The 18316-nt window shown below is 40.8% G+C and overlaps 1 protein-coding gene across 5 annotated transcripts in view; it reads right to left on the bottom strand.

Annotated features, from left to right (window-relative positions):
- The window catches only part of St7 (suppression of tumorigenicity 7), a 204289-nt gene extending 187651 nt beyond the window's left edge, over nt 1-16638 (bottom strand). For 2 of the 5 annotated variants that reach the window (XM_048340111.1, XM_048340110.1), the window contains exon 1: nt 16172-16632. In XM_048340111.1, coding sequence (XP_048196068.1) covers nt 16172-16322 — 151 coding nt within the window. In that variant the 5' untranslated portion in view covers nt 16323-16632. Of the gene's footprint in view, nt 1-16171 lie in introns of all 5 variants that reach the window. The other 3 variants (XM_048340114.1, XM_048340112.1, XM_048340113.1) reach the window with 3 other exon arrangements.
- Between the last annotated feature and the right edge of the window lie 1678 nt (nt 16639-18316).

Genomic DNA, 18316 nt, shown 5'->3' with positions numbered 1-18316 from the left:
AAATTTTAAAAATTCTTACCATCAAAAAAAAAAAAAAGAAAGCCACCAATATGTCTCCGAGGGTGCTGTAGATACTATAAGCAGGATAATATTATAGTTAACATTCCCTAAGCCTCCTAGAGGCACTGACTCACCATTGTGACAACACAAAGCCCCCCATTTCCACATGGCCCCTAGCATAATCATATTGTACCCTGAACCTTCAAGTGTATTTCCCTGTCCCCTTAAGTCACAGAAAATTAAGATGCTTCTCTTAAGAAATCAGTTATTTTGACTATAGATACAAAGCAACATAAGGTAGGATATAAGACTAACCCGCAAGAAGGCTATTAAACAAACTGTGTGAAGAAATACCAAAGTCCATTCTGCTTTACGGTCATTTGTACCAAGTTGCTTCTAAGCCTATGCTTGTCCAGTATAACACTCACCAGCCGTAGACTTAAATTTAAATTAACTAAAATTAAATTTTCAGGAGCCAAGCATAATGATACTGTAATCCTAGCACTTGGGAGACTGAGGCAGAAAGACCTTAGTTTGAAACCAGCCTAGGAGACACAATAAGAAGCTCTTTAAAAACAATGAAAGGGAGGGAGAGAGAGGGAGAGAGAGGGGAAGGGGGAGAAAGAGAGAGGGGAAGAAAATCACTTGCAAAAGTTTGATAATAAAAATTTGGAAAAGAAAAAAAGAAAAAGAAAATCACTTGCAAAGTTATACCAATCAAGAGAGTAAATATTACAGATTACTTCAATTACTGCAAAAATTATACTAACGTATGAGACCATGTCCTGTCACTTCTTGAAGGATGATTCATATCAAAGACTGATAATTCTTTGGAGGCAGAAACAAAATACCTATGCAGTCCATGTCCAAATTCTTACCAACAATTGGCTTTGGAAAGAAATTCCAAACACAAGCAACATTTAAAATACAAAAACAAGCTGAGCAACTGTGACTCTTGCCTATAATCCAAGCTACTCAGGAGGCTGAAATCTCAGGATTGGAGTTTGAGGTTATCCGGGGGAGGAAAGTCCCTAAGACTGTTAACTCTAATGAAGTTTCAGAAAAAGCCAGAAGTGAAGCTATGGTTCAGTGGTAGAGCACTAGCTTGAGCAAAAAGATGCTAGCTCAGAGGCAGCACCTAGGCCCTGAGTTCAAACCCCAGGATATTCTCTTTCTCTCTCTCTCTCTGTCTCCCTCCCTCCCTCCTTCCCTCCCTCCCTCCCTCCCTCCCTCCCTCCCTCCCTCCCTCCCCCTCTTTCTCTCTCTCACACACACATATTTACAGAATGCAGAATGAAGCAGTTCTATTAAAATTAACTCCTAAATAAACTGTTCTACAAGATAATGTTGATCATTGAAGTAGTAATAGTGAAATTAATCTTTTTATCTTCTCTAAATATTATCTTTTTTTTTTGCCAGTCCTGGGGCTTGAACTCATGGCCTGAGCACTGTCCCTGGCTTCTTTTTGCTCAAGGCTAGCACTCTACCACTTGAGCCACAGCACCACTTCTGGCTTTTTCTATATATGTGGTGCTGAGGAATCAAACCCAGGGCTTTATGTATACAAGGCAAGCACTCTACCACTATTCCCAGCCCCCAAATATCATCTATTTTTAAGGGCCAAGCTCTGGTTAATCAATAAAAGAATAATGTCCAACAGCTGTTACCACAGAGTAATGGGGCTCTTTGTAGTCTTTTGGGGGCAAACAAAGACATAGACATTTTACTTGTTCTTCCTAAATTAGGAGCTACCCATCACTGGATATTTTTTTACTGCATTCATTGTTCACATTCTTAGTATACATTGGAATTATGCCTACAAGGGGACCAAGAAAGCTGGACTCTAAGCATGAAAGATGCTTAAGTATAATTTATAGAAAAAGTATCTGATAAAATTGTAAACATTTTGTGTATCTCTACTCGTTCAGGGTAATGACTCTGTCCTAATACATTGCAAACCAGAATTATACAATTTGGAGTGCCTACATTTATTTACTAATAGGCATACTAAGAGGGCAATTTCATTCTTAATTAATTTAGAATGCAGTACAGCATAAGCATGCCTGAGTTCTATCTCTGTGTTACAGCAGACTGACAGCCTATGAGACCTTAAGTAGAGTACATGATAACCCCGAGTTTCAATCTATAAAATGGATGGGAGAAGTTCATCATGCAAACTGCATAGTACAAAATAGGGGCACAAAGCCTCTTGCTTAGATTACTTTTGTCCTGCTATTCCTCCTTCCTGGAACACTTTTCCCTTGATAGTGCACAGAGCCATTCCTTTTCCTCCTATAGGTCTTATTTCTTTGTTGCCTCCTAAGAGAGGTCTTCCCTGCTCTCCCAAGCTCTGTGTATGGCCTTGTTGTTCTCTACCACAGCTCTATTTCATTCATTCCTGTCACTTGTTCTCTACCACAGCTCTGTTTCATTCATTTCTGTCACTTCTCACAAGCCATGAGGAATTTATTAGCGCAATGCATTATCAGGTTTTTTTCAACAGAACATAAAGGTTATACTGCAATTTATACAACAGGGAAAACTATTCACTTATTTTCCTCCTTTTCTATTCAATGGAATGATAGCTATGTAGATCGCTACAAACTTTTTAGGTTGTTTCACTATGTGTACACACATCAGAAGAAAACAAGACTAAGTTCTTAGGAGAATAGAATACTTACCATAGACAGAGCTAACAATGTAGCAAAAGTAAAAGATGTAACTGCTTCAAGTGTGATAAAAAAGAAAGATTAGAAATGAACCATTTTCACTCACTCTCAGCAGAGAATTCAATAACAAATCGCTCCACCCCTAAAGATACAATATGCACACATGTGCTTAGAGTTTTCTACCAAACAAGAATAACCAGACATAGGTGGATATTTTATAAAAGAAGAGACAATGAAAAATAGCAAAATATTTTTTCAGTTAAAAACAAAAGACATATAAGGAAGCCACAGAGACAAGAAAAACACAGTCTCAAAAAGATTTTTTTTTAATTATACATTTGGAATCTGAATATGTTCGTGTGTGTGTGTGTGTGTGTGTGTATCCCTGGGGTTTGAATTCGGGGCCTGGGCACTGTTCTTGAGCTTTTCACTCAAGGCTAGCATTCTACCACTTGAGCCACAGCTCCACTTCTATCTTTTTGACTAATAGGAGACAAGAGCTTCATGTACTTTTCCTGCCTAGGCAAGTGTTGAACTGTGATTTTGCAAATCTCAGCCTCCTGAATAGATGGATTGCAAGCATGAGCCATCTATGCTCAGCTAATAAGTGCTATTTAAAAAAAAAAAAAAGACATAACCTAATACTACAATGGGAAAATCCCTTAGTATATAAATGGTACCTCAGCTCCTTTTTTTTTTTTTTGGTCTTTTCTTTCTTGGTACTGGGGACTGAACCCAGGACGTTGTACTTGCAAGGCAAGCATTTTGCCACTGAGCTACATCCCAGCCCAACCTCAGCTCCTTATACTGATAGCTCATGCCTGTAATCATTGCATAAGTGTCAATACCACTATTCATTTCTCAAAGGTCAACAAATCATTTGGTTTTCCCCCAAATAATATATGTAATCTTATATAGGAGAGCCTCATAAATACATAGACTAGCCCCATCTAGTGGCAAAGAGAATTACTTCCAAATAAACATTGAGCACTGACAGAAGTTAGGAAAATTACACCCGCTGTACAAGATATTAAATAAACCATCTTAAGCAATACAGGTATTAAATGATGAATCACCTTCCCACCAACCTATTACTAGGTCCTTGAAAAAACAGGGAGAATATAAGAACGTGATTAAACAGCTCAAATGAACACAATTCATGAGCCAGTTAGTTTAGGCCATCTGTAAATGATTTAAACATGGACAAAAGACACATGCTGCTTGATAAAACACACTCCTGGACTTTGAAACAAACACATGCTAGCTAAAATGGGGCATCTACCATCTTAGTCCTGATCAGGTGAGATGTAGCAGAAAGTGTACAGATTTTGGTATCAGACCTAAGTACAAATAAGGGCTGTCAAACTGATACTCACTGAACCCAGAGTCTCCTGTGTTCAGAGAACCATGTTGGACCTGGGAATCCAAAGGTGTCCATGCGCTGAGTCTGAAAGTCCTGTACTTGAATAACTTTCAATCTAGCAGAGAAGTTAAAAAACTGGGAGAAGCTACTTAATCTATAATCTCTTTCCGAGAAAGGGAAATGATTTCCCAGAAAATTTTTTAATGTCTGTTTCCTTCATAAGAGAAGCTTTTATAAATTATTTATTTAAAGTTCCAATTTTTTTCTTCTGTCTGTCTCACACACACACACACACAAAGGAGGAGAGAGAGAAATGTGAAAATATGATCTTGTTTTCTGAATTCTTTTCCAGCATACATTCTCTTTCAGCAAGCTTTAATTCTTCAAGTTGAAACATATTTGCAGAATAGATTCTACTTTAAGAACTGAAGAATGTCATGAATACATAGTGGCACAACTCAATGAGAGAAGACAAGACCTTTGAGCCCAAAAGAAATCTCTATTGAGGGGCTGGGAATATACCCTAGTGGTAAAGTGCTCACCTTGTACACATGAAGCCCTGGGTTCGATTCCTCGGCACCACATATATAGCAAAAAGCTGGAAGTGGTGCTGTGGCTCAAGAGGTAGAGTGCTAACCTTGAGCAAAAAGAAGCCAGGGACAGTGCTCAGGCCCTGAGTCCAAGCCCCGGGACTGGCAAAAAAAAAATCTCTATTGAAACTTAGACCTACAACAACTAATATTAATAAAAAAAATGCCTAAGAAGAAAGAAAATGGGAAGGGTATGATGAAAACATGATTATAAAACTAAGTCTCCCTCTTCTTTCTCTTCCCTTTTCTAGTAATTCCATTCTGAAGCCACCTTTGGGGCCATGTGAGGTAGGCATCCATGCTAGAGTGGACACAGGAGGAGGAATGGGGGCAATATGGAGGCCAGGGTCCAGTAAGGCAAGCATATATATGGGAGCAGTCCCTGCCTAGAATGATAGAGCCCAAGCAGAAGGAGGAGGATATAGCAGTGGTGGACCACAATTGGCATCAGTGCCAGTTGTGTCAGAAACACATCCCTGAGCCCCAGGAATGGTAATATAGAGCAGATTGGCTTCTGGAGTCCAAAACACATGAGCTGAACTTCTCTGGGCCCAAGTATGTCAAAGACACAGGTTATATGCAGATGGATTGAGAATATAAGCAAAGATATTAAGGATAATAGACACTATGTTTCTCATTTGTTAAAGAAAGAGCAAACATGGAAAGGAAGAAAAATGGAATGAGTCCTGGAGAAAAGACTGAGATTTAAGAAGCCAGTGTGAACTCATGATTTCAAGGAGAGATGACTAATGACTATAGATAATTTGCATAAGCATATACACAAAATTTTATTAATATACTCATATATGTAAACATACATATATTGCCTCACTCTACCCCCACTGAGGACTGGAAAAACAACCAAATGGAAATATGCATACTTTGTGTTGAGATCTTAGCTTTGCAATAAAACAAAGGGGAAAAATGAGGATTCCAACTCAGTATCTGATGCTTTCAATCACTGCCTGGTACTCTACCACCTGAACCATACCTACAACACCAAGACTGCATATTAAAAGTAATCAGGGCTGGGGATATAGCCTAGTGGCAAGAGTGCCTGCCTCGGATACACGAGGCCCTAGGTTCGATTCCCCAGCACCACATATACAGAAAACGGCCAGAAGCAGCGCTGTGGCTCAAGTGGCAGAGTGCTAGCCTTGAGCGGGAAGAAGCCAGGGACAGTGCTCAGGCCCTGAGTCCAAGGCCCAGGACTGGCCAAAAAAACAAAAAAAAAAAGTAATCATATCCTCAAAATAAGAGGGATATATCAAATAAAAATTCAGATATTAGCTTGAGGGAGTTCCCACAAGCCAAGCCTGACATAATTTTGAGTGTCAAAGTGATGATGATAACTGAATTCAACAGGAAATCAGATAGCTTGCACTGGCATAAAGGACTAAATTAATATATTAAAGTCTGATGAAGAATTTAAAGTTTCAAAATTCTTCTCCAAATATATTTGTAAACTGCAAAAGGGGACAAGTAAAATAACTTTATGGTAGAGAATATTTTTGGAAACAGCCACAATCAGGTGATCAAAATGAGATTCATCAACAGGACAAATGAAAACCAGGAGTCATGTGGCATGATGCAATGAGAACAGCTTTTCACTTCTCTGATATTCCAACCAAGGATGCGCATACACTATATAACTTAATTATAAAGAAGCCAGGTTGAACAACCAGTATGAATTCTTCAGAAATATCAAGATTACGAAAACAAAAGAAAAAAAAAGGAAGATATACTAAACAAACATTGCAAGGCAAGGTATGATTGTAAACTAGATTACTTTCTCTATAAAGAAAATTATGTGAATCTCTGGTCAAACCTTAATGTTCTGAATTGACTTGGTGGTGCTCTACTAATTTCTGATCAATCATATTCATTTCTCACTTTTGTAGTTATACTCTGATTGTTTAAGAGAACATTATTGTAGACAACACAAACTAAAAATGATTTCAGAGTACACAAGGACCACAACAGCAAAAATACTCAATGGTTCTGGGGAGGTGGGGGGAGAACACTATACTAGAATTTCAACTTTTCAGTAAATTTAAAATCATTTTAAAAGCAAAGGATTTATATACTCAAGGAAACCAGAATGTACAATTTTCCATTTAAAAGAATGAGTCAGAATTGAGAGAGGGACACCCTACAAACTATCAGTTTTTCATTGGGACCAACATCACACAGAAGACCTGTTTATATAAGAGAATGCAGTGAGCTAGGAAAACACCCAGCACCTGCCAAGGCAAGGAGTTGAAATTCATGGATGCACCAAGATGCAGAATAAAACTCCAGAGTGAAACGGGAAGGTCCACAGGTCCACAGGATAGGAGGATGAAAAAATAAATGGGGTAGTGTACACTGACACTGATTATGAGGGCTCTCTGATGACATAGTTGTAGTAGAATCATCTGAACTCCATAAATAATATCAAAATGTAAGAGTTTTTTAGATAAAAAAAAAATATGAGCAGCAGCTAGTTACGTGGCTTAAATCCGTAATACCAGCTCCTATGGAGGCAGAGACCAAGAGAATTAAGGTTCCATGATATCCCGGGTAAAAAGTTACTAAGACCTTTAGCTCAAGCAACAAGCCAAACATGATGGTGCACACCTGTAATTCTAGCTATTTGGAAGACATAAGTAGGAGAATCCACATCCAACATCCAAACCCAGCCCAGGCAAAAACTTGAGCCCTTATCTGAAAAATAAGTAGAGCAAAAAAAAGGGGGGGGCCTAGAGATGTGTCTTAAAGAGTAGAGCACCTGCCTTAGCAAGCACAAGGCTCTGAATTCAAACTCCAATACCTCCAAAAATAAAATATGAACATATGAATATGATAAAAATGATATTGTATGAGGTAAAAAACACTCAGGAGCATGGAGTATGAAGAAAAGTACTAAGCCTGAAGTTAAAAAGGTCCACTGAGCAAAAAAGCCGAGGCCTACTACAACTAGAATTTGGTGTCTCTACCTCATTTGCTAGGTATCAAAAAGATTTGAAAGCAATATCCTGGTTGTAAGGGAGATTAGAGGCAGGAAGATCAGCAGGAAGATTACCATAATAAGATTATAAGGGATGAAATAAAGAAAGATACAGAAAGTGAAGGGACAGTTTTTCATAAGATTTTCTAACTAATTACATGAAAGAGAGAACAGATGAAAGTTATTATGAGCTTGGCATAGTAAAGATCCATAAGAAAAAATGAGCTGCATCAGAAGGAAAAGAGGTGAAGCTAGTAATTTTAAGCTACACACTGATCCTTTGTTATCAATAAATTATTCTTTATTGTTATTCTGCACACAGCTTTGTAAACAGTCCTTTTATTAAATTCTTAATTACTGGTTTGGATGTATAATCAATCTGTTTTCTGCTAGGATGTTCATAAATATAGTGCCATTAGGGCTTGGGAGGGAAAAAATTAGGAGAAAACAACGGAAAAGGTGCCATTGTTCGAAAAGAAATGTACTCATTACATGACTTCTGTAACTGTAACTCCTCTGTCCATCACCTTTATAATAAAAATATTTTAAAATGTAGTGCTGCCACATCTTTACCAGTCATAATTAACCTCCATAATTCATATCTAAGCATTTAATTTCCATTTTCTTTATAAAAAAGTTCTAGTTAAAAGCCTTTTCTAAGGCATTATTGGTTCATTCTATCTTTGATTTCTTGTTTTGCCCTTTTAAGAAGCTAGAATGTGGATGAGGGAAGTAAGATGAGTTGTCACCAGCAAAACTTCATAAAATTGGTGTCTCCAGGGAAAGGAGCTCTGAGGATATCAGAATAGCTCACACCTGAGGATCAGAAACCAACGTCTCTCTCGTCTGGTAAGAGGTGCATTGTTCCATGTACTCTGGCAAGTCCCTCTAGCCTCTAGTCTCTCTCGTAGAAGATATCTGCCAAAGGCCTGAATCTACCTGTTTTATCAAAGCCTGTGAAGACCCACAAAGTGACTCAGTTTTTGGAACTAAAGAACTAACCTTCCTTGCTCACATGGCTGGATAAAATGCACTGATGTTGAAGCATGCAGTAAGTTTTCAACCACTAACATATCTAAGAGAACGTTGGAATGGCCAAATGACCTACTGAAGCCCTTTCCTCAAGAGTAAGCTTCATTACCCCCTAGAATTTGGAGCTAAAGTGCCCCAGATTAAATCATCTCTCTAGGACCAAAAGGCATGGTTGCCTTAGTAACAATGAGAACAGTGCAAAGAAATCTATATACCAATCTAGAAATGAACTAAAAAACCAAAACATTAAAAAAAAACCCAACAACAATTGATGAAGTCAGACAGAAATAAGTCTCACAGTAGTGGCAGTGAGCTACAGTGAAATAGCCACAATATACTGCACATTGAGAATGTAATGGCACTGACTTAAGCTTTTATCTTGTCTGTGAGGTGCTTATTAGGATCATCTGCAGTTACAAATACAGTAACTAGTGTTAAGATCACAGAACTGTACACTAACTCTACAGTAACCCTACATGGTTACTGTATATGATTTTTGTACACTGGATATTGTGTATATGCCTACCTAATCTAGGGAAGGGAAAGAAAAATGAGTGTAAGATATCACAAGAGATGTACTCACCGCCTTATTATGTAACTGTACCCCCTCTGCACAACACCTTGTCAATAAAATTTAATTAAAAAAAGATCACAGAACTGTACACTAAGAAATTCATGTTAACATTTGGTAATATGTCCTTATAATATGTGCTTATACTACACAAATGAAGACTATTAGCGGAATAGCTCAATTAAGATCTGTCTAGCTACACCTACAGATCTGTCCCCAAGGACACTGACCTGTGCAGACTGCTTAACTGAAGCTATTCCCTCAAGTCCCAACTGAAAAAGGAAGATGTAACCAAGGTTGTAAGCATCAGAGCTAGGTGCAATGTGGTACAGCTGTAAAACGTATAGGCAAGGGTGAGCATTTAAAGGCCACCACTGGGGATAAGAGGACATTACTGGGCCTTACACAGCCAGAGAAGATTCAGAATTGTTATCATTTACTCATGTCATCATATGCTTATCACCTACCCATCTAAGTGAATATAGCATGAGAAACTTTGTTTGAGTTGCTTTGTGATGCAGGGAGGGTGATAGAGATAAAATGAAGAGAATACTTTAATGTCTTGCAATATGATCATGAGTAGTTTGATTTGCTAACATCCATCTTGTTTCTAAAATTATCATATGATAAACTAATTTATTAGTTGATTGAAGAATTGTACTATCCTATTTTGGACATGTTGCTATATCCTACCATAAGAAATCAAAGATAGAGCAGGACATAGTAGCTCACATATATAATCCCAGCTGCTCAGGAGATAGAGATAGGAAGTCAAAGTTTAAGGCTAGCCCTAATGAAAAAATTAGAGAGAACTCATCTTAACAACAACAACAACAAAAAAAAAACACCAAAAATCTGGGTAATGGCATTTCATACCAATCATCTGAGCTATGAAGGAAGCATAAGTAGAAAGATCAAGGTTTATGCTAGGTCAGGCAAAGAGAAGAGACTTTGTCTCAAACTCAACAGTAAGGCTAGGGCATGAAGAGCTCACAGCTATAATCCTAGCTACTCAGGAGACTGAGAACTGAAAGATCACAGTTTGAGGTCGGCCTCAAAAATAAAAGTCTGAAAGACTCCATCCCCAGGGCTGGGAATATGGCCTAGTGGCAAGAGTGCTTGCCTCGCATACATGAAGCCCTGGGTTTGATTCCCCAGCACCATATATATAAAAAATTGCCAGAAGTGGTGCTGTGGCTCAAGTGGCAGAGTGCTAGCCTTGAGCGAAAAGAAGCCAGGGACAGTGCTCAGGCCCTGAGTCCAAGCCCCAGGACTGGGAAAAAAAAAAAAAAAAAGACTCCATCTCCAAAATGACCAGCAGAAACTCAAGCTGGAAACATGGCTCAAGTGTTTATAGTTGTTGCGGTTTTTCTTAGAATGGTGATGGATATGAGTGATTAGGTTCACTAAAAAAATTTTCCCTATTCCTAGGGCTTGAACTCTGGGCCTGGGCACTGTACTTGGGCTCATTTTGCTCAAGGTTAGTACTCTATCATTTAAGCCATAGCGCCACATCCAGCTTCTTCTGTGTTAAGTGAAGATAAGAGTCTCATGGACTTTCTTGCCCAGGCTGGTAGCAAACCATGATCTTCCTATCTTAGTCTCCTGAGTAGCTAGGATTATAGTCCAGCTATTACTAAAATATTTTAATTACATTTTCAGACTTTTACCCAATGACGACATATATAAAATTCCAGTTTAGAGAAGAAATCTAGTTTTTAATAGTTAAAAACTGTAATTTAACCCCTCATGCTTCAGGCATCAAAATTCTTTCCTAAAAAGAAGCCATTATGAAAACAGGCAATTGTTATAGTTCTGTAACATAATATTTATTGCTAAGCAAAATTCTGTCTAAACCAAAATGGAAAAAAATGATTTATTTCATTTTGTTTTAAATAAAATGCTAACAATAGAAGACAATTTACACACAGATGCACACAGGTACACACATTCCTGTGGACAAAGTACAGGCCAGGTCATATCAACCCCTACATAAAAAGAGAATCAACTGAATCAGCAGGTATAATAAACAGCAAAACAGCATTATTTTATTTGTTCTATCAGGAATGCAATGACTACCAAATAAGGAGGAAAGAACAATCTGGAAGAGAGACAAATTTTGTTCTTACTCCTGAGACAAGCGGAGTAGAAATTGGAAAACTAGTAATACATCAAAATGTCATTGCAACTAAATTAAAAACAAAACGAAAATATTTCCATCTCTAGATCACACACATTGAAAGTCTACTTCTGTGTTATGCCTTAGTGTCTTTACTGCCATTGCTGCCACTGTTTAATCTTTTTATAATAACATAAATAGGCCTTGTTCACTGACCGAAGAGATTCCTTCAAAGTTCTTCCACTGGCTATAAGCTTATTTAAAAGACTAATATTTACTCAAGATCTTTTATTATATTTGGAGACCCAAATCTTATTTGGGAACCAAAGTTAGAGTTTTCCACAGATAATATCTAGCCCACAATTTCCCAGAATTCAGAGGGAAAAATAATACTGTCTCAGATAAATGTTATCTTATTTTGCTAAAGTATTTAGTAACTGCAATTAAACAGTGATTGCTCTAGCCATGACCACAGCCAACAAATACTTAAGAATTAACTGGATGTGTCAGTTTCTTATTTTAGCACAGTAGGTAGTACAGGAATCTCTGCTATATTTAAATGGGTAAAAGTAATACGTGAGCAACTGTCCTGCTCCATTGTAACATCAAAATAAGACAGGCAGGCTGCAGTAGCTCCAGCCGGTAATCCCAGCTACTTGAGAGGCAGAGATCAGGGGGATTATGGATTGAGACCAACTAAGGGATAAAGTTAGTGATAATCCCCATCCCACCCCAAGCATAATCAATAAGTTGATCATGGTAGTGAAAACCTATGATCCCAACTATGAGGGGGACAGCAGATAGATTTTCAGACCATGATGGTGCCCAAGCAAAAACACAAAATCCTACTTGAAAAATAACTAAAGCAAAAAGGGATGGAAGCATGCCTCAAGTGGAAGAATACCTGCCTAGCAGGCCAAAGGTCCTGAATTCTAACCGCAGTATCACCCTCACCAAAAAAAAAAAAAAATATATATATATATATATATATATATATCCTTTTTTTGGCAGTATGGGTCTTGCTTTCTGGGCCTGGGCCCTGTCCCAGAGCTCTTCAGCTCAAGGCTAGCACTCTACCACTTCAGCCACAGCACCACTTGCAGCACGCAGCTTTAAAAAAAAATGCTTTATTACATATTTTCTATCTTCTAGAAAGCAGCTCTTTATAGATATCTTCATGATGACATTACAAACACAATAAAAAGGATGAGGAGAGGTATTATTTCATGTGTACGACACATATTCATTAGGGTAGTTCCAACAACCAACCCTTTTCCAGTGAAAATGATCCTATTATATATTTTAACCTGTCATTTTACTGTGAGAGCCAAGTCTACAGAATACAAGCCTCTAGGGAAAGCAGGTTACTAAAATGCTTTGGATTTAAATTGTATTTTATGGTCTAAAAAAGCACTTTCTCAGCCAGGCATGGTGGTGAATGCTTATAATCACAGCACTTAGGACACATGGCAAGATCATTTCTCAAGGACAAAAGGAAAACAATAACAACAAAAAAACCCACTTTCTTATTCATAGTACCATCTTCAATCTCACTACACTGGAAAGCAAGTACTTCAACCACTTCACTTAAATATTCATACAGTGTGTGAGGATGGCCTATTAAAGGTGTAGATGTACATATCCTTAAAAGTGGTGACATTTGCCCACTTGCACATTTCCAATTGCACATCTAGACAGTTCTGACCTCCCCCGCCCCAGTGATGTTTATATAGCACATTACACAGTTTTCTTAGTGTTTCCTGGGGAATTTGTATTCGTCCTTCATCTGGCAACCACTTCCTGTCACTATACTTTCTCCCTTGTCTTCAAACTTTTGCCAGATTACCTCAGGAGAATCCTCTGAGTTTCAGATGTAAGAAAATAAATAACAAGCCCAGTCTTGAACGCTGAGTACAAACCATACCCCTCCAAATTAACACAAAGAAAATTCTTTAAGGGGATGAAGCAAAATGAGAGAAAGAGCAGAGTGCCATCAATGTTGGAAAGCCCTGAAGACACCCAATCTGAGCCATACATCATCTTTTCATGTGCCACCTCTGAGTGCAACCACATACAAGGTGGAAATACAAACATGAAAAGACAACCTGTGGATACCTGCCCCCATCCTAGGCCCCTGGCTACCTTACGGGGAGACCTGTGCCAGTTCTCAACTCATCAGCTTCTCCAGGGATACACATGCTTTATCACAGAAAGAACACACATCACCCACAGGGCTAAAGAACACAACTAGTTCCATTAGAACCCTTTTCCATCTCCCTGCAAGGAGGGACATTGTTTCACCTACAGGAGTTGCTACCAAATACATTATTTCTGAGTCTTCTCCCAAAATAATTTTTGGGAACTTGTTTCCAAGGGATGGAGAATCTGGCAAAGATAACAGGTAATTGACAGGCAATCTTTTGGCAGACTTCCTAGTAGAACTTCTCACTTTCCCTTTAAAAAAAAAAAAAAGAAAGGAAATGTTGGCTACTGAGTTACTTTATTGCCTTAATTTCACAAATTCAATGCCAAAGTCTCATTCTCGTAGGAAGAGCAGAGAGGAGAGTGTTCTCTTTGTGCTGTTCCTTTCTGAGATGTATAGGAAGCCGCATGGAAAACAGAAGTAGAGCATTATTGGGAAAGGAACCTCAGGCTCACCCTGTCACGTGTCTAAAGAAGTACAGACCAGATGACCTGTTCACCTTCAAATAGTCTTATCTCTTAAGAGCCCAAGGGAGAAATGGTCCTACGCAAACTGACAATGCTATCTGTGAGAAATGCGAGATTTAAAGCTGCTGGAAATCTATCACTTTCCTTTAAAAATCTATGCCTTTTCCTAATAAGGTATTGTGCTTCCTGCCAGTTCTGGTATGTGGCACATGTGTTCATATGTGTACATGTGCACAGATGATTAACTTACTTTCAGCACTTATACAGACACAAATCCTGAAACAAGAATTGTAAATGTGTAATAGTGAAAAACATCCACATAATTTTTAAAATAATACAATTAAGTTTCTGTGAGAAAAAAAATCCAGTGTACTTACCAATAAATATATACACATATTCAAATGACTTTTTAAATATTTATTCTTGGTACTAGTGTTTGAACTCAGGGCCTGTGCTTGGTAGTCAGGCTCTCTACCACTTGGGCAATACCTCTAGTCCTCAAACATCTTCTTAATAATATGGGACTTTAGGGGTAGAAAGTACTATAAAGATCTAGTTGACTGAAGCAGGAAAGACAATGGAATGATAAGCTGCCACCCCACATGAAAAGCCAGAAAGCCAATCTCTGGAATGACTGGATACAAAGAGCTAAGTAGTACTCATTCTAATAATGAGATAGTTCAGAGGCTTGAATTCTGTCTCATAGAGATACCATCCAAGGGATAGTACCAAACAGATTTGAGTTAAAGTTTCAGTAGGAAAGGAGCTCCAATTAATTAAGGTGATTAACTTTAGTACCTTAAAAACATTTTAGCAAGGGTTCTAAATAATGTTTCCTCAGTTATGCCACAGGAAAACCCATTTGCAGACCTGGTTTCTCAGGGTTTGTAAATGACATGTTAAGAAATATACATGAATCTGTAAATATAGATATATATTTATCTCTTCCCTCTCTATATAATACATATTGTATACTGTAATATATTATATATCATAACATATCACACAATATATTATTATATAATGTTATGTATATGATATGTAATTGTGATACATTATATTATAGGTAATCATTATATACCATAAAATATATAATTCAGGACTCGAAGGGTTTCCCAGATTACTGAGAATTTTATTTTCAAATCTCTACATGATATGTATGGAGCTATCACCATTAATCCGATCGGTTCCAAAAACACTCATTAAAATAATTTTTAAACCAAGGCCTAAGTACCTTGAATCTACAATTATTTGCACACTCGGAGGACCATAACTTTTCCTTGGAAATGGTGTGTGTGCGTTGCGTTGCGGATGGGTTGAGATTTCTCTGGAGCGTAGGGACTGTGCGCCTGGTGGCTGCGAGTTTTGGGGGGGGACTCAGACCTGTTTTCTGCACTGACGACCGCGGACCGGAGACGCGGACTTTAACCCACACAGCTTTTAGGGGGACAGGGAGCCCAGCAAAGGTCGTATAAAACTTCCGGTAAGGCCCCCCGGAATTCCAGGTCGACCTCCTCGTCCGGTCCCGGACACATTGCGCTTGGCGACCAGACAACGTCTCGGAGCTCCTGAGCACCTGCGGGGTCCCCTCTCCGGGTGTGCGCCGCCGCAGCGACACTCGGCCGCCCACCCGCCACACAGGGCGCCTGCGGGGGCCCAGGACCCGCCGGGGGTCCCCGCCGGGTACCGTCGCGACGGGACAGGACGGAGCGGGGCGGGATAGGACGGGACGGGACGGGACAGGACGGGACGCTGCGGGGCGGTTGTCGGTGACGCCGCCCGCCCGCCCGCTCCGGGGCGCTGAGAGGATGGAGGAAGGTCCGTCTCAGGAGAGCCCGTGGGGTTCAGGGCCGACGTCCCGAGGTGTCCGCTCCCTACGCCCGTCCTCCTCCGCCTCCAGCCCCTGGGGGCTCAGAGCAGCCCCGTCGTTAGGGCTACCCCGGCTTCGGGTAGAGGGGACGCAGCTTCTCCTCAGCCGCTACCTGAGGCGCCGTGGCCGCGGGCGTCCGCGGGCCCAGGCGCGTCCCCGAGCGCCCGCGCGGACGCGCCTGCGCGCGCCCCCGCGCTCCCGCCCCGGTTGGCCGCGGGCCCGCGCGAGTTGCACTAACTTTCCGGAGTGGGGGGGAGGGGCGGGAACGGGGAACACAGCGGCGGGGCCCGGGCCTTACCTGTGCTCAGATTGTCGTTGATTTTCAAGGGCACCCGCAGGACGTAGACCAAGAAGAGTACGAGGAAGAACCACACGGTCCACAGATAAGTCCAAGACCAAACTATGCAGGACTTGAGCAGCTCCAGAAAGCCCGTGGCCGCTTCAGCCATTTTCCAGCGCTGCTCTCTGCTGCCGCGACTCCCCGTGTCTGCCTCGGGATGATTCACCGGCCCCGAGGCGCCGCTCGCGCCGCCCGCCGCCTCCCGAGCGCCCTCGAGTCCGCCCGCTGCCGGGGACGCGGGCGCGGCGGGAAAGCTCGCGGGCCGCCGCGCGCAGCCCGCCCCGGCCGGTCGGCCTCGGTGCTGGCTCTCCGGAGGCCCCCACAAGTGGCTTTCGTGGCGCGATCACGTGGCCTCGGCCCCTTCGCGATCGGCTGCCATTTATTCTCACTCTACTAACCCTGAGAAAGGCAGGCCAGGTGCCCCCCGAAGGGAACTCCTGACCGAATCAACGACACCTGAGGCCGGGGGTGTGCTTCGCCAGCCGAGCGTGGTGGAAGGCTTGAGGGACTCTCCGTCCTGACCACAGTTCCCGCGATCAGCCCGATTACCTAGGGAGGGAAACTGAGGCACTCGGCGGAGCCGTGTTCGCCGCAGAGTCCAAAGTCTTCCTTGCAGCTATGGGTTCCTCTATACCCTGTCCCCCTCCTGCTCGGGATTTGGGTTGGGTGGGCAGCCACTAGGTAGGACTTGTGCTCTGTCTCCCCCCTGCCCATTTGGGTGGCCCAAAGAAATCTTGACAAGGTGTGCTTTTGTTTATCCTCCAAGTTTTCTAGCTATCACTGGTTTCAATCTCAGCTTTTTTTTAAGTGTAAATGAGATGATTTGGGCTTCTTCTGTACCTGTTACCTTAAACAAAAAATAAAGAGCATTTTTTTTCGTTGAGGTGGTGGTGGTGGTTACTGGTATGCTGGGTGAGACACTGTGTTTCTTTTATAAATCATTCTATCAAAAGACATTTTGAGGCAGCCTGTCAGTAAATGATAGATGTTAAAGAAGCAAGTGCAAGCCAGGTGCCGTGACTGGCGCTTGTAATTTCTTTACCTACTCAGGAGGCGGAGATCTGAGGATCCTGCTTTGAAGCTAGCTAGCCCAGGCAGGAAAGCCTTTGAGACTCTTATCTCCAATAAACTTCTCAGGAATAAAAGCCTAAGTGGGATAAGGTGCAGACGCCAAGTAGCTCCCTCCCTCTCCCGTGGGAACTATGGCCCCCCTAATAAACCTCCTTATGAAAAAAAAAAAAAAAAGCCTAAGTGGGGCTGTGACTTAGGTGGTAGAATACTATCCTTGAACACAAAGAGGCTCAGAGACAGCTCCCAGGCCCTGAGTTCAAGCCCCAGGATGGTCAAAAAGAAAAAAAAAAAAGTACAGTTTTCCTAGTCTACAACCAGAATATATTTAGAATTCTGAGCATTAGAATGTTGTTATAAATTTTATTTTTCTTATGTTGGGGATCAGAACACAATACCCCCAAAGTAAGCTGCCTTGTTGATCTGAGTACTGTGAACAGAAGGAAAGTAGAAATGCCTCTGAAGCAAGGTCTTCCTGATAATCTCTCTCGGCCTTTTGCCTTCACTTCAGCATGATTAGAGTACAGTCCAAAGCTAAATCAGCAGGCTAAAATGTGATTTTGAAATGTCTTGTAGAAATGCTAATGCTATTTGGCATCACCTGTACTAGTGGAAATGACAACCCCACACACCTGAAGAAATGGGGATTTAAGAAATATTTAGAACTAGATGACTGGCTCAGGTTGAGGTTCAAGTCACGAAGGATACTTATTTATGTCAGATATTAATCACGAACATAGGATATTGTAAGTTCAACTAATGAACACAGATGAGATTTTCATTTCCAAGTGAACATTGAAACTCAAAACAGATACTTCTGTTTTACTTATGTTCAAATCTCAGGCGAGATTTGGATTTAGATTTGGAGTTTAGCTTCCTAAACTTACAATAAAGTGGGCCCTGTCCCTGGCTTTTTCTCCCTTAAGGTTGGTGGCTCTACCACTGGGAGCTACAGAGCCATTACTGGATTTTTGTTGATTAGTTGGAGATCAGTGTCTCATGGACTTTTCTGCCTGAGCTGGCTTCAAACCAGGA

The sequence above is a fragment of the Perognathus longimembris genome, chromosome 2 (genome assembly GCF_023159225.1).
Source record: "Perognathus longimembris pacificus isolate PPM17 chromosome 2, ASM2315922v1, whole genome shotgun sequence".
Taxonomy (NCBI): Eukaryota; Metazoa; Chordata; class Mammalia; order Rodentia; family Heteromyidae; genus Perognathus; species Perognathus longimembris.
This window is presented reverse-complemented; position numbering and strand designations above follow the sequence as displayed.